General features: G+C 36.8%; 1 protein-coding gene across 4 annotated transcripts in view; it reads left to right on the top strand.

The window, feature by feature from the left end:
• HOOK3 (hook microtubule tethering protein 3) overlaps positions 1-17169 on the top strand; it is a 105379-nt gene that overhangs the window by 41861 nt on the left and 46349 nt on the right. For all 4 annotated transcript variants that reach the window (XM_032329199.1, XM_032329197.1, XM_032329200.1 and 1 more), the window contains exons 7-10: positions 2958-3020; positions 4821-4904; positions 10496-10659; positions 16227-16367. In XM_032329199.1, coding sequence (XP_032185090.1) covers positions 2958-3020; positions 4821-4904; positions 10496-10659; positions 16227-16367 — 452 coding nt within the window. The remainder of the gene's footprint in view (positions 1-2957; positions 3021-4820; positions 4905-10495; positions 10660-16226; positions 16368-17169) is intronic.

Genomic DNA, 17169 nt, shown 5'->3' with positions numbered 1-17169 from the left:
GTGCAGCATTTTGTTTATTCTTAAGTTGAGGGACATTTGGGGTTGTTCCTACCTTTTGGCAATTGTGAATAATGCTGTGAATGTTAATATAAGGGTTTTGGTTTTCTTTTAAACATCCACTATTAATTTAATTCTTCTGGGCATATTGAAATTGAGTTTCTTGGTCATATGGTAATTATGTTTAACTTTTTTGAGAAAGCACCAACTTGTTTTCCACACATCCTGCAGCATTTTACATTCCTACCAGCAGTGTACTAGGATTCTGTTTTTTCCACCTCTTTGCCAACCTTGTGAATGTCCTTTCTTTTTTTAAAGATCTGTTCATTTATTTTTAGAGCGTGCACAAGCAGGAGGGGTAGAGGGTGGGGGAGAGAGAGAAACTGAAGCAGATTCTGTCTTGAGTGTGGAGCCTGATGTAGGGCTCAATCCCAAGACCCCGACATCACAGCCTGAGCTGAGGAACCAAGAGTCGGACACTGAACTGACTATGCCACCTAGGCACCTCTGCCCATCCTTTTTATAATAGCCATCCTACTAAAGAAGCTGAGAAGAGATTGGGTCAGGGAGCACACGTGGGATTAGCTTTCAAGGGAGAAGTAGCACTTGTCTTAAAACAAAATTGAAAAAGGAAAGTGTGGTCATGAACGTTGCCAATTTTGTAAATTAAGACATGGGACATTCTTATTCGGAAACAAGGTTTTCTTTTTTTTTTTTTTTTTTTTTAAAGATTTTATTTATTTATTTGACAGAGAGAAATCACAAGTAGACGGAGAGGCAGGCAGAGAGAGAGAGAGAGGGAAGCAGGCTCCCTGCTGAGCAGAGAGCCCGATGCGGGACTCGATCCCAGGACCCTGAGATCATGACCTGAGTCGAAGGCAGCGGCTTAACCCACTGAGCCACCCAGGCGCCCGAGACAAGGTTTTCTGATGAAGAGTGCAGAGATTTGAGAAATAAAAAAGGTTTAGAATCATCTATAAAAGGAATAAAGAGACTGCTGACAGTGGAAGCATAATTGTACTTTAGAAGCAACTTTAAAGGCCCAGTTGAAAATTAGAAACTATGTATTAATAGTGTTTTCTGATTTAAATTTTTGTGTGTTTGTTTTTTTACTCTCAGTACTTAATAGTCTGGTGTATGGCCAGAAGAGATAGGTAGGTAGAATAATATTATACTGAGATTTTGCCAGGAAGAAAGACTTGAAGATAAGAAAATTAAGATATTGACAAAGGTCATCAACGGAATAGACTGAAAAATCTGAACTAGAAAGTAGAAGGTAATTGGTTAAACAAATGGTGAACCATGGAACCTAAAGCAGGGGAGGGAAGTTCCCAAAAATAAGATGATATTGTTAACAGAAGAAGGAGGGGTAAATGTGAGCAGGCAAAAACAATAATGTTTAGTATAAAGTCTCAGCAGAGTAAGGAAAAAAGTGAATATCAGAGTGATGGAGTCTCACTAGAAGCCCAGGAGAAAGGAGGGAGGTGTAGGGCTTGGAAACCTCCGATTTAGGAGCACATAAATTAAACGTAATTGAATGAGAGACCAGGATTGAGAAAAGGTTGTATTCAGAGTGTAGGACACTTGGGTTTTTATTCAGAGTTGTTGCTATATTATCATGAGGACTTAGCTATAACAGTGGGAAAAGGAAAAAGACGAAGAAATACTTCTGGTCCTTCTATTACTGGTCTCTGATTAGATAGGGCATCTTTGAGCCTGGCACAGCTGGTTATCATACTCTAATAATGCTTATCTTACTCACCTGACCTATGTGTGCTACACCCTTGGATGGTAGCTTCTTAAATATTTAAGAATTATAAAGGTGATTGTTCTGGATGGTAGAATAATGGTTTTCCTTTTTACATTTTTATGAATTGTATATTCTTTACAGTGGGACTATTTTTTGTTGGAAGAAGTCTCAAAAATCTTATGATTAATATTGTCATGAGGAAAGCATAAACACTGAAGCCCGTGTTTTTTACTCTTCCTGAGATTTTTTTTTTTCCCTAATTATGCTGAGGGACTTTGAACTCTTCTCATCCCATTAATATAGAGCAGTGATTCTCAAACTTCAGTATGTATTAGAGTCACCCAGAGGACTTTATTAAATATGTTGCTGAGCCCTAGCAGCTCCCCTTCCCTCCCCAGTTTCTAAGTCAGTAGATCTGGGCTGGGACCCAGTAATTTGCATTTCTGAAGAGTTTCCAGGCAACACTGATGGTTTGAGAACTTCACTTTGAGAACCACTGAGGAGAAAAAAAGTACAGCTGAACATAACAATTTTCTGATCTCTCAAAGAGTGTTACTGAAGGCTGATATTACAAGATCTCTCTCAGCAGTGCATCCCCACATTTCTAATTGTCCCCCTTTCTTTTGTCCCTCAACATAAGAAGGAAAGAGTAGAAAATTGGGACCATTTGAGTCTGCCCCTGACATTTGTCACAATCAGAAATTTATCCCCTTCACCCCCAAGCCCTCACATGTTATATGGCTCCTCTCTCTGCAACACCAGGGTGAGAGAGGCTAAGAAATAGAGGGTGTGTGTGTGTGTGTGTGTGTGTGTGTGTGTGTGTGGTAAACATCAGCCAGTTCATTTTGGCTAATACTGATATTGCCCATATTTATATTTTAGATAGAGTTACATCAGTGTTGCTGTTTTTTTACCGAGAAGTCAGTTTTTAAATACTTAGCCACTTTTTTAACCTAAAGATTTGTCTTAATTCTTATGACTGCCCTTACAGTGAAAATGAGCACCAAAATTTAGACCTGTAATTTTAAATGGAGGCATTATCCTGGGATAAAAAAGATTTTAGACTGAAAATCTATAGGAAAATGTTCCTCTTACATTTGTGTCTTCATTTTAATTTTTATAATCCCGGGTGTTCATGTTGTTATCTAAGTGTATTTTATATGATGTCATTTTTGCCTCATAGTTACAATCATTTAAATCTTAATTTCAGCTGATGAGTAAGGAATCACCTGTCTCTGCTGGAAACGATGCCTATGTTGACCTTGATCGCCAGGTATGCATTGTTTTATCCATGTAGCGATTGAAAAGAATAAATTTAGATACTAATGAAAAGAATGTTTCAGTTGAATTTGCTTATAGAATATGTTGGTTTAACTATTTGTTTTTTCCATAAGTTCAAGACTTAAGCTGTTTTACTAGTGGATATTATGCATTTGTAATTAAATTTATAATTTATAATTAAAATATTATATGATCCACTTTAAAATAAATTTAAGTCATCGTAATTCATGTTTTCTAGTCATGATTTTTTTCTTCCCATTGGTGATATCTTTATGCCACATTTAGCACAATAGATACATTCTTGGCAAGTGGCATGAGTTTTAATCTTATGATTTACTTATAATACAAAATTCCTTTTATTTCACATGAGTCTTCCATGGCAGATGTCTCCTACACCCTTCCATCTTTGTGAGGGAATAGTCAGTAGATATTTATTTATTTATTTATTTATTCATCTCTTTTCTTTTCTTTTTTTATTTTATTTATTTATTTATTTATTTTAAAGATTTTATTTATTTATTTGTCAGAGAGAGAGAGAGAGAGCGAGTGAGAGCAAGCACAGGCAGACAGAGTGGAAGGCAGAGGCAGAGGGAGAAGCAGGCTCCCTGCGGAGCAAGGAGCCCGATGTGGGACTCGATCCCAGGACGCTGGGATCATGACCTGAGCCGAAGGCAGCTGCTTAACCAACTGAGCCACCCAGGCGTCCCTAATTTTTTATTTTTTATAAACATATATTTTTATCCCCAGGGGTACAGGTCTGTGAATCACCAGGTTTACACACTTCACAGCACTCACCAAAGCACATACCCTCCCCAATGTCCATAATCCCACAGTGAGTAGATATTTAAATGCACCAAGGAACCTACTGTATTCTTTTTTTTTTTTTTTTTTTAAAGATTTTATTTATTTATTTGACAGGCAGAGATTACAGGTAGGCTGAGAGGCAGGCAGAGAGAGAGAAGGAGGAAGCAGGCTCCCTGCTGAGCAGAGAGCCCGATGCGGGGCTCGATCTCAGGACCCTGGGATCATGACCTGAGCCGAAGGCAGAGGTTTTAACCCACTGAGCCACCCAGGTGCCCCCTCAATCATGATATAATTTTAACTCGAGTTATAATTTGCTTCTCTTACTTTGTGATGTTAGATTTTAAAGTTGTTGCCTTTTATGGATTTTTTTTTTTTTAATCTATGTTACACAGGTGTGGTCACATGAATGGAAAAGCTAATATAATTTTTAATCACTTTTTTAAAATTAATCAATTTTAATTAATTTGTTCTTGCTTTGCTAACCTAGGGTTTATGGGCCACAACTCAGAAATGTTTGGTTTGTGTTGAGAATCAGAATAATAAAAATATTTTTTAAAACTTTGTTACACAAATTAACGTAAAGGTGTAATATGCTTGAAGATTTTGTGTTGAAATACCTCTGGCTATATATTTCAACAATTGAAACCCCCATCCTCTAGCACATACATATTTTATCAAGGGAAAAATTTTCAGTTATTACAGAATTAACATTACCAAGAATCATGTAGCCCAGACAGGAAGAAAACTTGTGTAAGAAAACTTGATAAGAGGAAAGAACCAGATTCAGTACAGAAAAGACAAGACTTAACGACTAGAAGATATTCAAAGTTAGAAATGGCTGTTTCTGACTCTTGGCAAGAGTTCTCAATTTTTCCCAGCCCCTCAGAAAGAAATGAGAGGAAAGTGTTCTAATTCTTTGTTATGCCTATGTAATTAATTGTTTCTATTCATATTGAAATGTTTGTTGCATCTTTTTGTTTATAACTAGTTGAAGAAAACTACAGAGGAACTAAATGAAGCTTTGTCAGCAAAAGAAGAAATTGCTCAAAGGTGCCATGAGTTGGATATGCAGGTTAGAGATGTTTTCTGTGTGTTACCTGTTTGAAATGTACCACTATAAGCAACACCAAACGTGCTGTGTATTACCATACAGTATTGTTGAGTTACCATGCAACCCTAATTAAGGAAAAAAAAGGGGAAAAACAGATTTGTGGTTAAAGATAGTAGACTCATCAAATATATTAATTTTCTTTACTTCCGGCAGCCCCATTAAATTTAGAATAAATGAATGAATGGTATAACAAGAAAAGAAAGGGGGGCTATCTGTGCTAGCTTTAGGGAGGGGTGGGGGAGATTTTTTTTTTAAAGCGCTCATTTGTAGTGTTTGCCAGTATCCATAGTAGATGCTCATAATACACAGAAAGGCCAACTTTTTGTAGATAAGCCCTAATGTGAAGTTCATGAACCCTTGCTTTGACTACTTCATTAAGGAAAGTCTGCATTACAAAAGAGAAAAGGAGGAAGATAAACAGGAAGATAGTCCTAAAGGAAGTGGAGAAATTTGGGATGGTAGCAGAGATTAATATTTTTAGATCTATTTAATACTCTCAGTGAAATTAGTAAAGATATTCCATCTGGGACATGATGCTAAAATCAGAAAACAAACACTTAAGTAAATTAAAAATAGAATTGTTAAAGTGAAAAACTTAACAGGATAGTTAAAGTGTATAGGAAATCTCTCACAATTAAGAGTAAAAAATTATTTATGATTTACCTCAAAATTAGAGAGATCAGGGCATGGGCAAAAAGGTACAAATACATAATTGGCCATGTTGTGTGTGTGTGTGTGTATGTGTGTGTGTATATATATATATTTTTTTAAGATTTTATTTATTTACTTGACAGAGATCAGAAGCAGGCAGAAAGGCAGGCAGAGACAGAGGAGGAAGCAGGCTCCCTGCTGAGCAGAGAGCCCGATGTGGGGCTCTATCCCAGGACTCTGAGATCATGACCTGAGCCGAAGGCAACGGCTTAACCCACTGAGCCACCCAGGCGCCCAATTGGCCATGTTTTGATACTTGTTAAATCTGGGTTATGACTATACAGAGTTCATAATATTTTATAATAGAAGAATTTTACGTTGAAAGGGAGAGGTATTGGTCTTTGCTTTGGATGCACATAGGAGGAAGTATAATCAGAGCACACTTGCTGGGTCATTCAGTAAATGATATTTATCTAGTCACAGTGTAAGTGCCATTAATTGCTTTTCCAAAATTTTAAAACATAACTCTACACAAATGCTAAGATTAATAATAATAATAAATAAGAGATGATGGTTTTTATGACTAGAATATAATCATTATCTTTGATAAACTTTGGCAAACTACAGCCCTATGATACACTTAGCTCTGCAGAAAACAGTAGTGACCCACTTGATAATGTGATCTCTAAAGTAATAATACAAACCCATTTCAACATTTAGAATTGTCCTATAGAGAAATGTTATTGCCAAAGTAAAAGCAAAGTGACAGCAGTAGACAAGGACAGAAGACATGAAGGAAAGATAGGGTCACTAATGTTCTTGCCAAAAGAGAGTCAGGAACCACTTCTGTTAGCACAACACCCATTACATGGCTGGTTCCTTCTGGACATCCAGTCGCAGCTCAAAATCACCTGACTTATTTGTCATAAAATACTTACTGGACACTGAGATGTGCCCAGGATGAAATTAGGCCTCCTGGGAGGCCTTCCGTGATCATGTAGTCCCTGCTGCATACAATAGGCACACAGTGAACATCTGAGTGAGTGAATGAATGGGTAGGGGATTGAGTGAAAAGAGTAAGTACTTGTTTAAGATTGCAGAGATGAGGGGCGCCTAGGTGACTCAGTGGGTTAAGCCTCTGCGTTCAGCTCAGGTCGTGATCTTAGGGTCCTGGGATCAAGTCCCGCATCAGACTCTCTGTTAGGGAGGGAGGCTGCTTCCTCCTTTCTCTCTGCCTGCTTCTCAGCCTACTTGTGATCTCTCTCTGTCAAATAAATAAAATCTAAAAAAAAAAAATGGTTGCAGAGATGACCAGAGAGGGAAACAAGAATAGTGATATTATTATATTTGTGGAAAGGAAGGATGACAGAAGTAACTATACTTTAACCTGTCAAAGGAGTCACTAGATAATGTCTAAGATTCGTAAATCGAGAAATTGTGGTGTAAAACTTTTAGAGATATAAAATAACAGCCAAAAACAGTAAAGTTTGGAATAGTTAAAATTAGTTGTCTCTTGGAAGTAGAAAAACTCAACAGAAAACTGACTATTAAGCCCCTTTTTCTTGTCTGGTTTTTTTTTTCTTAAATCATGTTTGTGTATTAATTTTTCAGTACAAGCATATCTCAGAGTTATTGTGGGTTTGGACTGCTGAAGGGAATGTTGTGTCTGGTTTGATCTCTATCCAGACCACTAAAACTTTCTCTGTGTCAGCAGTAAGGCTGTGTGTCTTTATCATTTGCACGTTCACTGGAATAGCTTTAGACTTTTCATTTCCTTCAAGAACTTTTCCTTTGCATTCATAATTTGGCTAAACTGATACAAAGAGCCTGTCTCAGCTTTCAGCTGTCTTAGCTTTCAGCCTGTCTCAGCTTTCAACATGCCTTCCTCACTAAGCTTAATCATTTCTAGCTTTTGATTTAAAATGAGAGATGTATGACTTTTTACTTGAATACTTAACAGTGCATTGTAGGATTATTAATTGGCCTAATTTCAGTATTATTGTGTCTCAGGTTATAGAGAGGCCAGTGGGGAAAGAAACAGCTGGTTGGTGAAGCAGTGAGAACATACTCCAAAGTTATCAGTTAAATTCACCATCTTATATGGGGATGTTTTAAGTTTAAAATATTGCAAGAGTTATCAGAATGTAACAGACAGGAAGTGAGCAAATGCTATTGGAAAAATGGTGCCTGTAGACTTGGTTGTCACAAACCTTCAGTTTGTAAAAATTGCAGTACTGAGATGTGCAGTAAAATGAGGTATGCCTGTGGTCTCCTTTTTCTGTGTGTGTGAAAAAGACTTCTGCTAATTATATAGGCATACCTCTTTTTTGAAAAAAGGATTAAAGAGCAGAAATGAAATGGGACAGTGGCACGGGGTGGAGCCACTGCTGTCTTCTGAGAAAAGACCCATGCATTTATGGAAATCTGACAAATTATAGAGCTGGCATTTTAGCTTCTTTCATTCAACAAACATTACTGAGTACCCACAGAAGAGAGTGTGTGAAGTGGAAATCAGTCTGGAGAGGCCTTATAAGCCTTTATAATGATTTTAACTTTGAGTAAATGGGAATCCAGTAGAACATTTGAGCAAAGTAGTCATGTGGTCTGCATTTTGTTTTGATGGACTATGGGGCTGCTGTATGGAGAACAGACTAAAAGGAGGCAAGGGCCAAATTTATTAGACTAATTAAGAAGTCATTGCAGTGGGGCACCTGGGTGGCTCAGTGGGTTAAGCCGCTGCCTTTGGCTCAGGTCATGATCTCGGGGTCCTGGGATTGAGTCCCGCGTCGGGCTCTGTGCTCAGCGGGGAGCCTGCTTCCTCCTCTCTCTCTCTCTGCCTGCCTCTCTGCCTACTTGTGATCTCTCTCTGTCAAATAAGTAAATAAAATCTTTAAAAAAAAAAAAAAAAAAAACTCATTGCAGTCATTGCAATCCAGGCAAAAAAAAATTATGTTGGATTAGATTGGAATTTTGGCTGGTAAGTGGTAAAAATGTGTGTGAAAAGTGGTATTTGCTGACAGATTGGTTGTGGATATGAGATTAAAGATGTTAAGGCTTATGACTGAGCAACCGGAAGGATAGAGTTAACTTTTCACCGAAATGGGAGAAACTGGAAGAACTGGGGAGTGAGGAATAATTAATTGGACAATTTAAGTTTGAGATGCCTTTTAGACATTCACATGGAAATGATACCCAGTTTAGGGTTCCAGTTGAGAAATAGAAATGTGTGAGTTGTCACTGAAGTTGTCACTGTGTGAGCCATTACTGCATGTAGAGAAGAAAGTTGTAGGGCACTCTAATGGCAGAGAAATTGAGAGTAATTGACTAAAGAGAAAGAGAAGCCTGGTAGGTTGCATCCAGAAAGCCCAAGAGTAAGGTGTCCTGGCAGCCAAGTGAAGAAACTGTTTCAGGGAGGAGAATGTAATGGGTTGTGGCATATGTTGATTGTTTGCAGTGACGTGGAAGTGTCCATGGTGATCCTGATGAGCAGTTGTGTGGAATGGTAGGGTAGTAGCCCAACCAGAACAAGTTCAGGGGAAAGTAGGGGGTGGCAAGTAAGAATTAGAAATGGCAGGTGGCTTTTGTTCTTACAGCTTTATTGAGCTGTAATTAACACATAAACTGTTCATATTTAAAATGTACAATTTTCATGCATGTTGCTTCATGTGTGAATGTGTAAAAACATTACCACAATTAATATAATGAACCCATCACCCTCAAAAGTTTCTCATGACTTTGTATTCCCCCTCCAGTCCCTAGCTCTGCCTTGTCACTATAGATTAGTTCATATCTTCTAGAATTGCGTATAAAAAGAATCATACATTATTTATACTTACTTTTCATCTGAGTTCATTATTTTTGACAGTATCAAGAGTTAATTCTTCTTTTTAATTGCCAAATAGTGTTCTATTATGAATATATTAGAACTTTTCCATTCATCTGTTGATGAACATTTGTGTTATTTCTCGTTTTTCTCTATCACAAGCAAAACTGCTGTTAACATTCTTTTTTTTTTTTTTTTAAGATTTTATTTATTTATTTGACAGAGAGAAATCACAAGTAGACGGAGAGGCAGGCAGAGAGAGAGAGGGAAGCAGCTTCCCTGCTGAGCAGAGAGCCCGATGCGGGACTCAATCCCAGGACCCTGAGATCATGACCTGAGCCAAAGGCAGCGGCTTAACCCACTGAGCCATCCAGGCGCCCCTGCTGTTAACATTCTTTATAAGTCTTTGTATGGGCCCCGTGCTTTTATTTCTCCTGAGTTAGTAAATACTGACTGGGTCATGTGGTAGTTGCATGTTTATTTTTATTTTTTTTTTATTTTTTATTTTTTGTAATGCAAAGCTGTTTTCCAAAGTGCCTGAAACATTTTACATTCTCACCAGAGATGTATGAGACTTGCATTTGTTCTACATCTTCAGAGGCACCTGGGTGGCTCAATCTGTTAAGCATCTGACTCTTGATCCCAGCTCAGGGCATGATCTCAGGATCATGAGTTCAAGCCCTATGTTGGGCTCCACGTGGAGCCTACTTCAAAAAAGTTCTACATCTTTTCCAACACTTGGTATAGCAATATTTTTTATTTGAGCCATTCTGGTAGGAGTGTATGAGTATAACATTGTGGTTTAAATTTGCAATTCCTTAATGATTAATCATGAGTATCCTTTTATGTGCTTAGTTGCCATTTACATATCTTATTTGGTGAACTATCTTTTCAGATATAAAGAAAGAATTCCTGCTTACTCTTACAGTATTGCTCTTCCTGTGCAATATTCCAGAGTAATGTTACAGTTGTAAGGGAAAGTTGATTAAAACAGGCTTTCTAATGGTAATTCACAAGTGATTATGCTGATCATAGTGTAATTAGAAGAAATCATTGCTGTCTTCCTATATGCTAACAGGTTGCAGCATTGCAAGAGGAGAAAAGTAGTCTCTTGGCAGAGAATCAGGTATTAATGGAAAGACTTAATCAGTCTGATTCTATAGAAGATCCTAACAGTCCTGCAGGAAGAAGGCATCTGCAGCTCCAAACTCAGCTGGAACAACTCCAGGAAGAAACATTCAGGTAAAAGACCTCACTAAAGTCTTATTTTTAAGATTTGGTTAACTATCTTTTAATGTTAAAAAATGTAGGGTTAGGGTTTTCGGATAGCTGCAGACCAAGGAGGATGTGAAATAAACAACTTCCCCCAAATCTTACCACATGACACACAATAACTTCACATCTAGGAAAAATTCTATCAAAGCTACACCCTGGAGGCACCAGGGTGGCACAGTCGGCTTAGTGTCCAGTTCTTGGTTCCAGCTCAAGTCATGATCTCAGGGTCGTGAGATCGAGCCCCATGTTAAGCGCTGCACTGGGCATAGAGTCTGCTTGGGATTCCCTCTCTCCCTTTCCCTCTGCCCCCACTCCCTGCCTCAAATAAATAAATAAATGTTAAAAAAAAAAAAAATGCTCATTATTACCTGAATACAGAATGCCTCAACTGAAATATAACTGTGAAGAAAACACACATGAGCCATACATCCCACACACTGTCCCACCCCATCCAACTCGGTGCTTTGAGGCAAGTAAAGGCAGACTGACAAAAAAATTAGAGGAAGACAGAAAAACACTAGTGAAGGGGCCTGAGGGTGAGTTGGAGAGATTAGAAGATTAAATTCACTGAACTACTTTTAAAATAAAAGAAGATTGGATTAGAAACTGCCAGGGGGAAAATACCATAATTAAGCACATCATCTTAAAGGACCAGACTCCATAAAAACACAGAGGCACTGAATTTAAAGAGATTGGTGCCCTTTGCAGACACTGGTTTAAAGAGACACAATATAAATGCCAGGTGCCTGATTTATAGAGTCAGACTTACTTAAAAGGCAACCTGATTTAAAGGGACAGTCTTCTAAACACATCTTGGAGAGGAAAAGAGCAAAAGGAAGGAAGAATGACCATTTGGCAGTTGGATGGTGAAAGGGAAAAGAAGAAAAGGAAAAATTTGTTGTGCTGCCAGACAAAACAGAACCACAAAGTTGAAGGACTTAGCAGTAAGAAATAGAATATTTTGTATTCACAGGAAAAGAATAAAAATGATTCTTAAGTCTTCTCTAAAACTTCAGAAATAGTCCACCCCCTATGATCTACATCAGCAATTCAAGATTTGGTCTAAGGACCTCTTCAGGTTCCCTGAGACCCTTTGAGAGAGTTCTCCAGACCTCTCTTTTCTAACTACATATCTGTGCAATGGTGGATTTCCTTCATACAGTTCAGCCAGAAAGTCATCACTACAGATGAATATAGAAATAGCTCTGACAATCCAGCTGTCTTTTTTTTTTTTTCAGCCATCTTCTGTTAAACTGGATTATTTGAATCATAAAAGTATAAAATATTACCACTCTTCTCACTTTTTGATTTAGAATATAGTTATTTTTCATAAACTGTGTTGTCTATAATAGTATAGTGGATATATTACTGATATTTTCAATGTATTTAGATGTTTGTTTTAATTTTTCAATATGATAAATAAACATCAATAGGTAAAACTTATATAAACAAAAGTTCTTTGCAATTTCTGTAATTTTAAGAATGCAAAGGAAGCCAAAAAGTTTTGAGTACCCTTCATCTGCATCTTGACTTTCTTTTTTTTTTTTTTAAAGATTTTATTTTTATTTATTTTTGAGAGAGAGAGAGAGCGCGTGCACAAGCTGGGGAAAGGGGCAGAGGGAGAAGCAGACTCCCTGCTGAGCAGGGAGCCCAACGTTGGACTCGATCCCAGGAGCCTGGGATCGGGACCTGAGCTGAAGGCAGACACTTAACCGACTGAGTCACCCAGGTGCCCTGCATCTTGATTTTCTAAGACAGAATCAGAAGATAATAAAATTTAAGTATGACTGTACCTTTTCGTTTCTTTTTTTTCCCACCCTTTTGTTTCTAAATTGTGGCTAGGTTTTTAAAGTATGGTTTGGGGAAGTGGTATTTAGAAATATCCTGTCCTTCATTGTAAAGGAAATAGCGTCTAAAGCTTTTATCATTGCAGTACATACTGCAATTTATATTTTGAAGCACTTAAACAATTCAGATACTGTATCAGTACTATATTTGTGTATCTCAGTATGTATTAATTTTTTTTGAGAGAGAGAGAGCTCTTGTATAAGTGGGACAGAGAGGGAGAGAGTGTGGAGCCCAATAGGAGCCTGGATCTCATGACCCTGGGATCATGACCTGAGCTGAAATCAACAGTCAGTTACTTAACCGAAAGAGCCACTCAGGCACTCCTCAGTGTTTATTATTCTTTGTAGTCAGATATAATGCTTCTGGCTGATCTTTATTATGACCTTTAATTTCTTTCCCTTTTTTTGAACGTTGGTAGCTTTTTAAGATTTAAGTCTCATAGTTCTTTTTTTTTTTTTTAAGATTTTATTTATTCACTTGTCAGAAAGAAAGAGAAAGAAAGCACACAAGCAGGCAGAGGCAGGCAGAGGCCGAAAGAGAGGCAGGCTCCCTGCTGAACAAGGAGCCCGATTTGGGACTCGATTCCAGGACCCTGGGATCATGACCTGAGCCGAAGGCAGCGGCTTAACCCACTGAGCCACCCAGGCTTCCCGTAATCTCATAGTTTATTTTTAATTACAAAAGGGACAATATACCTTTTAATTGGTGAGATCTGGCAGTTACCATTTTAACCAAATCATCAAACTTAGCACCACCCACATTGTACCCAGTGCTATGTAGTATTTGTGCCAAATATTTAACCTGAATGTAATCACAAAGAAATAATCCGAATAAGGAATATCCTTAAAGATGGCTAAGACTACTCGAAAAAGTCAAAGTTATAAAAAACAAAAGAAGAGAAAGACAAAGGGATAATACTATTAAAGATAATCTGAAAATTATCATTGGATCCTGGATTAGGGTGGGGAGAGGGAACTATAAGACATTTTTACCGCAGTTAGTGAAATTTAAATATGGACTACCTATTAGATAATATTATTAAATTAACATTAGTTGTCTTAGATACAAAGATGGTATTATGATGATGTATGAAAGATTGTCCTTTATTAGAAGGGTCATGACCTCTGCAGCTTCCTCTTGAATAGTTCTCTAAAAAATATATGTGCATTTGTTTTCTAAGCAAATGAGAGAAAGTACGTGAAACAAAATGTTAATAGTAGGTGAATCTGGCAAAGGATATGCAGATTTTCATTGATCTGCCTTTCCAATTGTCATAGATTTCAGTTACTTAAAAATAAAGAGTTGGGGAGGGTTTTCCAGACGGTGGTAACAGCTGGCACATTAAGCCTTTGCTTCCATTTTTTCCTCCCTTACATCAGCATCAGCAAAAATAATTTTAAGAAAAGAAAAATCCTACCATCAAAAAAAAGGAGTACTGACATCTCATTTATGAATTTTTTAAAAATAATCCTAACTAAAACAATAGCAAATTCAATACAGTACTATATTAAAATAAACTTTATCCCAGAAGTGTTAACCTGTCGAATATTGTTAAGTCTATTACAATAACTATTAAATTTATTATTTTAGTTCCTTCAATCCATAAGTTAAAGGACAAAGAATAGTATAAAATAAGCTTGGTGTATGAAATTCTCAGTAAAGTTAAGAACAAGATGAGGATGAGTATTAATCTAATATTTGAATTTTTCTTAGACATTCTATAAATCCTGGCTTTGCCACTTAGTATTTCTGTAACCTTGGGCATGCCTCCATTTCATCCACTATAAAATGGTCTTAATAATTACCTACCTTCGGGGCACCTGGGTGGCCCAGTGGGTTAAAGCTTCTTCCTTTGGCTCAGGTCATGATCCCAGGGTCCTGGGATAGAGCCCTGCATCAGCCTCTCGGCTTAGCAGGGAGCCTGCTTCCTCATCTCTTGTCTCTCTCTGCGTGCCTCTCTGCCTACTTGTGATCTCTGTCTGTCAAATAAATAAATAAATCTTTAAAAAATAAAAATAAAAAATAATTACCTACCTTGTAGAAATTTTTAGTATTAAATGAGTTAACATATGTAAAGTGCTGAGAATATTGCCTGGCACATATAATTTTAGTTATTACTTTTCTAGAAAATGAAACAGAAATGACATAAAAATTTTGGAAAGACCAAAAACAAATGATCATTAAATGTAATCATTAAAATCATTAAAAGTAATAGGCTCGTCCACCTAGAAAATGTTAAGTGAATCAACTGAAAAGTTCTCAGAACCAGTAAACAGTTAATGGGAGAGGGTAACTATAAGACATTTGTATAGGTCATAAGGTTTTCTATCAATAACTGGTTATCATCAGGAAAAATTTGGCATTTATAAATACAAAAGTATTCAAAGAATAAATTCAAAAGAAATATGAAGGACTTATATGATGGAAACTTCTGTTATACATAGAAATTATTTAAATATATGGAGAGAGATAACATGTTAACATGTCTTGTTTGTTTACATGTTTTTAATGAAAGATTGTAAGAATGCCGTTTTCTCTTAAATTATTAATTTTAACTCGATTCCAGTTTAAATTTTATTTTCACCTGGACGTATTGATGACCAAGAGGTTCCCAGAACATTTACACACAAAGTATAATAAAGGAGTACTTTCCATGTCCAATGTTGAAATGTTTATTTCCCTACTAATTTTAAAAGCTTGGTACTGGTGCAGCAAAATACAGACAAACTAGTAATACAAGCAAAGATCCAGAAACCAACCCAAGTGTATATAAAAATGTGTAATCAAGGCAGCATTTTTTTAAATCAATAGGTAAAGATTAAATTATTTGTTAAATGATTTTGGGGTCATGGGTAGATATTTTGGCAGGAAAAGTTAGATTTCTACATTATATCATATAATGAATTCAAGGGGAAATGAGAATTTCATGTTAAAAATGGAAGTATATAAATCCTAATGGCAAATATAGAATAAAGGAAAAAATCTTTAATCATACACTTTAAAGTGGAAACCATAAAGTATAAAATTAATCAATAGAATTACATAAAACTTACGTATTTCTGTTAACATTAAGGATTATAAAATTTCTGTTAACATTAAGGATTATATAAATTTCTGTTAACATTAAGGATTATATAAATTAAATTGAAAGTAAATAATCAAAAATAAATATTTGTGACATGACAGTCTTGTAAATCAAAAGAAGGCTTTATGTTAAGCAAAATAAAGTAAGAAGTAGGAATAGTATTATCCATATTTAGAGGGAAAAGAGCTATGAATAGCAACCGGCCTGGAGGATGCACTCAATAATGTTAACAGTATGATCTATTTAGATCAATACATGATTTTTATCTTCTTTGCTTTTCTATATTTTGTAAACTTTCAACAAGAAACATGTTAATTTCATAGTAAAAAAATAAAGCTTTAAATGAATTACGTGTGCTGTCTTTTGAAAAATATTTCTTGACCTCCAATTTTTTGAATAGAGGAGTGGTGATCAGTTGTAAGTTTCCACAAGCCTTGGACCAGTGGAATCTGTTTTCAGGACGGTTCAAACTTAGAGAGAGAGTTTATGGTCACAGAAGATTCAAGAGTTTTTTCTTGTGTTTTTATTTCCTTTTATCGTTCAAAGGAGAATTGCTAGACAATAAATAGTACTTTCTTGGTCTATTTTGTTTTGGTTACAGACTAGAAGCAGCCAAAGATGATTATCGTATACGCTGTGAAGAGTTAGAAAAGGAAATCTCTGAACTTCGGCAACAGAATGATGAACTGACCACTTTGGCAGATGAAGCTCAGTCTCTAAAAGATGAAATAGATGTTCTTAGGTAAACAGTCTTCCCATCTTGTTACAATCCCAGGCCTGTCGTCACCCAGAACACCTCTACCAATGATGTGACGAACTCTAGGATCTCTGAACACAGCATGGTGTTTAAGAGAACTTAACCCTTCTGGACTACCTGAGTTCAGATTCCAGTGCTACCATTCATTTAATCTCTATGTAACCCTTTTCTCATCTGTAAAATGGAGGTGATGCACATACCCACCTCAGATTGATACGCAGAACGGAATTGATATTTCTAAACAGCTGGGACAGTATCTAGCAAGTACGTGCTATATAAATGTTAAATAGAAATTAACCTCCAACCATCGCTTCATACTTGCGTAGCTCTGGAGCTTTTCTTATTACGACTCCTTTAATTTCAAGTCCTCTGGTCACAGTCTTCCTCTTCCTTGGATGCTGTCACACCCACGAGGAGTCATTTCCTTGCTAGACCATTTTATCTGCACTTTGCCTGTTCCTCACTAAGCGCCTTCACTCCCTGCCACCTCATTTTCTGACCATTCCACTTGTATAATCTATCCTCTGTTGGATCATTCCAGCCATTTTAACTTTTGCTCTTTGAATACTGAGAAGGAATAGAGAAAATCACATAGTGCTATAGTTTTGTCCTGCTATAAATTCATGATCTTTAGTCTTCATTGGGTTCTTACCTGTGGTCCACCATTCTGCTGCTCATCATAGATAGTTCTGTCTCCCATTCCTCTCATAGCTAGTACATATTTCCATAACTTCTCACCTGGATGCCCACCCCCCACACTTCTCCATGCCTTAGTGTCAGTGGATGA

This window comes from Mustela erminea, chromosome 21 (genome assembly GCF_009829155.1).
Source record: "Mustela erminea isolate mMusErm1 chromosome 21, mMusErm1.Pri, whole genome shotgun sequence".
Taxonomy (NCBI): Eukaryota; Metazoa; Chordata; class Mammalia; order Carnivora; family Mustelidae; genus Mustela; species Mustela erminea.
This window is presented reverse-complemented; position numbering and strand designations above follow the sequence as displayed.